This window comes from Strix aluco, chromosome 23, assembly GCF_031877795.1.
Source record: "Strix aluco isolate bStrAlu1 chromosome 23, bStrAlu1.hap1, whole genome shotgun sequence".
NCBI lineage: Eukaryota > Metazoa > Chordata > Aves > Strigiformes > Strigidae > Strix > Strix aluco.
In genome coordinates, this window is record NC_133953.1 from 2,470,563 (window position 1) to 2,477,333 (window position 6,771).

The window sequence follows — 6,771 nt, forward strand, 5'->3', positions numbered from 1 at the left end:
ATATATACTGAGTACTATCTTCTGATTTTTTTTTTATACTCTGTTAATTTACTTAGTGTGAGTGCCTTGTAGTAATGCATTAAACTTGTTTCACTACCCAGAACTATATTTATCAGTTGCTTAGTAATTGCGTTTGTCTAAGCTCTATTTGTCATGGCTTATGCAGGTTTTGCAATATCTATCCTTGAAACTCGATAGTACCTTAATGTTATTAAATCTTTCTAGTGTAGTGTCTCATCTGTACTGATGACTATCCAACAGCTAAAGCACCTTGTGCACTTCAGCTTAAAATGAAAGATGAAATTGCTGCCACAGTCTTCTTCATCACGAGGCTAGTGAAAAGGGAAGATAAGCTGAGCAAGCATAAAATGGAGAAATTTGCAGCTAAGCTAACAACAATACTGTTTGAAAAGTATAAGAATCACTGGTACTTGGACAATCCATCTAGAGGACAAGCCTTCAGGTAAGAGGACCCTTAGAAGGGGAGGGGGGAATGGAGCTTGTATGATACTCGAGATGCAGTGAATACCCTTTCGGTGCCTGGAGCCCTTAAACTGGGAATAAGTGATAGAAAATTGAAAGAGAATCCCTTAAGCTTGAGGGAAGAAGTGTTAATAACTGCTGAAGAGGCACCTGTTTTGAAACTGGTTTCACTGTATGTGCCTGTGTAGGTATGATGAGAAAGCAGAGGTGGAAATCTTAAGACAATATGCACAGCATCAAGTAGCCCTCTGACTTCTTGAATGCAGAATTCAAGCGGTCTTAGACTGACTCGTGGAGTTGTTCTAACTGCTTTTAATTCTCTTAAAAATTACCTATGAAGTGAACTGCTGCATTGTGTTTAGAACAAAATCTTGTTTGGGTTGGTAAATCAGTTAGTTAAGCTAACCTGCTGATTGGGGCTATAAATGAGAACTTGCATCAACAGGGTAAATGTGTTGAGAAAATAGAGAGTGAACTTAAGCGTACTTCCATGTGAGCAGAACTTGCGAAGTTGCAGTGAAATCTTAAATCCATCTGCACTTTGTCCTTACCTAGGTGTATAAGGATAAACAAACATCAGACAAGAGATCCACTGCTGGAGCAAGCTTGTGTGGAGAGTAACGTGGACTTTAATAAGCTTGGCTTGCCGAAAGAGATGACGCTATGGGTTGACCCATTTGAGGTGTGTTGCAGGTGAGTTGAGCTGCTGTGGCTAACACACGTCAAGTGCCCTCTACAAACCTGATCAACTCCAAGCCTGTTACAAGAGTTTTGGTGTCTGAGGGTGTACTTACTCACTAGTGTCAGCTGACAACCAACAGATGTCCGTACTGCTAGTGCAGACCTGCATTATACAGATACAGTCACTTTCAGATACGGTGAGAAGAACCGGCCCTTCACAATTGCCCACTTTGAAGGAGAGGAGAACCCAGAGCTTTCTCAGCAGATCAGGTATGCTGTTGACAGAGCAGCACTAGACTATCATTCTGGCATTTCTTCAGACGAGGAGAGCTTCAACAAGGAGCCAAAAGCTATCCCTACTGTCAGCAACCCTAACAGTGTCTACCAGGTAAGCATGTGGTAACGGTATGTGGCTTTCGGTAAGAGCTAACATCTGTCCTCTAGGCTCCCTTATGGAGGAATGCAATAGACTTGACAGTTGATGGCCAGACTAATCTCCCCTCTTTCCCAAACACATTTTAACATTATCTCATTTCTTGCTGTTCAGTTCAGTGACTACTGCAAGGCACCCATACAGCCCTGGTCTCAGTACCTTCATAGGAAGACCTATATGACTGATGGCTCATACTATGCCCAGCACAGGGATTACAAAGTCTACGGGCCAACAGCTGCTTTCACGGGACCACGTGTTGATAGATACCACTGGATCAATACCAAGCGGTAGATCTGTGGCTGCACGTGTTAGAGGCTGTTGAAACACTGAGCTATAGGATGGGATGAAGGCTGGCACTACGAAGTTTCATAAAACCAGAAAGCACTTCCCGTCTAATCCTTATGTCTTTGTGCATCTGAAACTTCGGGGTTTTATTATATAACCTTTTAAATGTTTTATTAATGTTAACATAAGATTGAAAATTAATGTGAAACTCTACTTGTAAGGTAAAAAGGAAATGCAAATATCAATAAATCTACTCGTGTTTTTTCTTAAAAGCTGTCTGATCTACTATCAGTGCCCTGAAGGGAGTTATAAAGCTTTTTGGTGAAAACACAAGCAAGTCAAGGAAGATAAAAACATCCTCCAAGTTGCTTTGAATGATAGTCTGCTTTCTTCTGGCAAAGGTAGCAAGGGCAGCTGCGTTGTGAGCAAAACATCTACACATCATAAGCAGAATCACCTCTATGCTCCCCCTTGAGTGAAGCTTTGGTGTATGCAGCTGTGAAGGACTGCCTTGTGGCTCCAGCTAGGCTTTTGCCTCTAGGCTATAGCCTGCCTGGCCGAAGAACACAGCCTTAGAGGCAGGAGAGGGGTGAATACATGGTGGTGTAGCTTTCCACAGCTGTAAGCTAATACATCACCTTGTAGAATGATGGAGCTGTTATCTCTAAGGATGTCTAGCCTGCCAGTTTGCAATAGTGTGGCCCATAGGAAGCTTTTCTCATGGCTCTGGACAACTTGAGTCAAACTGTCTTCTAGCAGTCCAGAAGTCCAGACAGAGGGAGACTCCCCTTTCAGTGGGAAAGGACTCCCTGGAATACTACTGGGCTTCAAAGCTATGCTCTGGGATAATGTTTCCAGTACTGAGTAGAAAAGTGGTCTCAAACAACCAGAATCAACATAGCTTTGCTCTGTTGACTTGCAGTAGTATGTCTTCCCACAGACTATACTTGACATCTACTTCATCATCGCCTGCTGATTAAACCGTGGAGCATAAGGGTTACAGAAGTGATGTCAGTAATGTCTGGTTTGCAATTAACTTTGTTAAAATGCGAAACTAGTTTGTCAAAACTTAAGAGCTCATGTAAATACCTACGGTTGTCACTTACTGCAGCCATTTCTACTTGCTCCAGTCAAACTATTATTACCTAATAAGCAATGATGGAAAAGAACCTGCTAATACGTAGCCCTGAACAGGAGAATTTTTTGTCCTGTAAAAGCGACTGGAGGGCTACCTGTATAAGTGAATACAAAGAGCAAAAATTAAAACTATAGTATTGCTTTTAGCTAAAAGTAGGTGTGAAATTTATTTAGCTAATAGTAGATGTGAAAAACTAACATCTGCTGTGTCAAGCCACAGCTGCTCAATAAACTGCATCCTAGGTTACCTTTCAAATATGATGTGGGTGGGAATAATCAGAAGGAGGCTAAGGGCTGTAATCAACTATTCTCACAGCTCTGTCTGGGTCATGCTTCACCATGGCTTGGTCCATGTTTCTTCAGAACAAACCCATATCAGTCACGTGTACTTTTGCACAAGAATTTTGCAATAAACTTGGTATTAACAGGGTTTGGTAGATCACTCATGCAAAAAGTAAAAATCCTCCACTTCCTATAACTAGAGATAATTTCCTTTCTTAAAAGACTTCATTTTAAAGTATTTTTTATGTGTGAATATTACAATCTGGGGGGTGTTGAATAAGCTGAGTAAACAAGATGTGAGGAGAGATTTCTTCATTACTGTAAGTCAGAAGCACTGTTTCAAACAAAGTCTTGCAGCTTTGATAATAGAACTTGTACTCTACAACTTAATCCCTTTATTGTAATCAGGAGTGGGGTTTTGTCCTAGAAATATCAAAATAAGCATCTGTGTATGGGGTGAAGGTGTGAACAATTGATGCAGCAATTCTGAGAGAAGGGAATGGACACATAATTTGTGACATTATAGTAATCCAACCACTTCTCAGTGTTGAATATTTGATGTATAATGAGGTAACAGCATTAGTGTTGAGGGTATTCAGTGATTTATGAAAGAATTTGAATTTTGTCCTGTGCTTCCATGAGTTCTTGAACTGGCGGAGAGGAAGGATCTTAGGTGACTTTACTCTTTCCCACTTGCTTTTTACCTAAACTAGAGGCTGTGGTAGACAGAGAAGAGGTAACGTTTCACTGATGTTTCATGCGTTTCAGGGTTTGGCGCTTGAATTTGGGAGGAGGAAAGACTGTCTCGCCAAGCTTAAGAGCAAGGCTAGTCTTTGGCAGTGCAGGACCTGCATTCCTGTATAGGGGCACTACAGAGCAGCTGAAACACGGTGACTTGAGAACAAATAAAGGTTGTCTGGGCTGGGTGAGTTGCTTTCAGTGGTGGAGGTAATACCTCTTGCTCGTGACGCGTAATTGTGTAGATACAGTTACTTGGGTTGATTATATCTATAGCTTTCACTGTCTCATAAAGTCAGGGCCTCAAGTTGCGCCAGGGAAGGTTTAGACTGGATATTAGGAAGTATTTCTTTACAGAACGGGTTGTTGGGCGTTGGAATGGGCTGCCCAGGGCAGAGGGGGAGTCCCCATCCCTGGAGGTGTTTAAGAGTCGGGTTGACCCAGCGCTGAGGGATCTGGTGGAGTTGGGATCTGTCAGTGCTGGGTTAACGGTTGGGCTGGATGATCTTCAAGGTCCCTTCCAACCGAGATGATTCTGTGATTCTGTAACTATCAGCTGATGTCTGCAGAGGCTTCAGAATGTGTAGTGGAGTGATATGTTAGTTAATTTTTTTAAACACTAAGCAGACTTACAAATGATTCTATATTTTTCTTCTGTTTCTGGAAACTCTGAGTTTGAGCTTTTACAGCCATGTTTGTCTCTTCACCACTTGGATATAACCAGAAATGTCAGTCACTTAGGCTAAAGTCTTGTCACTTAAATTACTACATTGCTTTCACTCCTAATTTAATGAGCCTTTAGTATGAAGGGAAAAAAATACACTACAGTTAAAACAAAAGTACAAGATTTACCTTGGCTTAAAGCCTGAGGACAAATGCAGAGGACCAAGTTAAAACCAAACCACCAAGTCCTCTTTTGAGTACCGTTACAACTTTCTGCCTAGGGCTATTTTCTCTTCTAATGCATTTATTTGTTTTACCAAACAGTCTTTCTCCAAACTAGTTATTTCGAGGTAGTAAAAAAGCAAGTCTTCATTGCCTTTACTGTTTAAAAACTGATGTTCATCCTCTATGATATGCACTAGCTCTTCAGTTAACACATCCACTTTATCCTCAAGTTCTGAAGGGGACAAGTAAGCGCAGGTTTCCTCTTCAAAGCTAAAAAAAATGGAAAGGAATGCTTAAAATGAGGTAGTAGAAATGCCACTGTTAAAGTGATATCCATAGACTCTTCACAAGAGCAAGCCAGAAAGACAATTTTCACTGAAACTTAACTTCTCTATTACTGAGAGAGTGATGGTAGCTTACACAGAAGTAATCAGTCTTTCTGTGACATACCCTGGCATCAAATTTGATCTGTCATTTACACAACATGCCCAGATGTAAAAGGTTACGGAGACTGGCTTTGTAGTATAAAGTGAGGTCATGATGAAGAGGTGTCATGATTTGCTTTGTATCAACCCCCCCAAATTGTTCAGTTGGTGCTGTCTTAATACAAGTTAATAATACCTCCTGTCAAATCATTCTTACCGTGTCCTCCAGCCCAAGCTGCCCTTTTCATAGCTGCTTGAGGCATGAAGGAAATTCTCCTTTTTCTTCACAAGCAATTTGTCATTTAGTGGTTCCTGAAATTTCGTCTGGAGCAAGAGGTGGTTCTTCACGTGTTAGGCAATAAGCACAAAAACGGAGAAAGCAGATCAGTGTTAATTTTAAAAGACTTTTTATACACTCCTTAAACACATTTTTTTTCATGGTACTGCTTTTTATACTGTCTTAATGATTTGCATGAAGCCAAACAATTTTTCCTGATATGAGGTTTTTCAGATGGAAATGACAGCTGCTTGTGTAGCTTAACTTGTGTAACACAGTTGTATTTGCTGGGTATCTATGGCTAAAGATACGGGAGCCCACTTCAACCCTTGCACGCTTTTCTCTTCGGTATTTGTGCTCTTAAAATATTAAAGCATGTAAAAAGTTTCTCAGCATTGTACTTAAAACAGTGGTTATGGCCTCCCACAGCACCACAGAGTGGTTGAGGGTGGAGACACCTCTGGAGGTTATTTTGTCCAACCCCCCTGCTTAAGCAGAGCCGCCTAGACCCTGTTACCCAGGACCGTGTCCAGATGGCTTTTGAATGTCTCTGAGGAGGGAGGATCCACAAGCTCTCCGGGCAACCTGCTCCAGTGCTTATCCTCACAGTAAAAAAAGGGTGTTCAGACTGAATAGCCTGTGTTTCGGTTTGTGTCCATGGCCTCTTGCCCTGTCCTTGGGAACTACTGAAAAGAGCCAGGCTCCATCTTCTTTACATGCACCCTGCAAATGTTTATGTACATTGATAGGATTCCCCCTGAGTCTTCTCTAGGTTAAACAGTCCCAGCTCTTTCAGCCTTTACTCATAGGGGAGATGCTCTAGTCTCTTAATCACCTTTGTGGCACTTTGTTGGACTCTCTCCACTGTGTCCATTTTTCTTTTGTACTGGGGAGCCCAGAACTGGACATACCACTCCAGGTGTAACCTCACCAGTGCTGAGTAGAGTGCAAGGATCACCTCCCTTGACCTTTTGGCAGTAATTTGCCTAATGCAGCCTGCGATACTGTTAGTCACCTTTTCAGCAAGGGCAAGCTGTTGGCTCATGTTCAACTTTGTCCACTGGGACCCTCAGTTTCCTACAAATCTACTTTCCACCTGGGCGACCTCAAGCATCTATTGGTGCATGGAGTTGCTCCTTCTG

The 6,771-nt window shown here is 41.8% G+C and overlaps 1 protein-coding gene across 1 annotated transcript; it reads left to right on the forward strand.

Moving 5' to 3' along the window:
* Positions 1–290: 290 nt before the first annotated feature.
* BTG4 (BTG anti-proliferation factor 4) lies at positions 291–1,888 on the forward strand. Its single transcript, XM_074848910.1, has 4 exons — positions 291–463; positions 1,039–1,176; positions 1,357–1,552; positions 1,712–1,888. The coding sequence occupies exons 1-4, from the start codon at positions 291–293 to the stop codon at positions 1,886–1,888; spliced, it is 684 nt and encodes a 227-aa protein (XP_074705011.1).
* The last annotated feature ends 4,883 nt before the right edge of the window (positions 1,889–6,771 follow it).

Bases quoted from the DNA above. Each gene is read 5' to 3' on its own strand.
- BTG4 (XM_074848910.1), top strand. From the start codon at position 291: ATGAAAGATGAAATTGCTGCCACAGTCTTCTTCATCACGAGGCTAGTG. The intron at 464-1,038 runs GTAAGAGGACCC...GTCCTTACCTAG, and splicing joins TCTAGAGGACAAGCCTTCAG to GTGTATAAGGATAAACAAAC. The intron at 1,553-1,711 runs GTAAGCATGTGG...CTTGCTGTTCAG, and splicing joins ACCCTAACAGTGTCTACCAG to TTCAGTGACTACTGCAAGGC.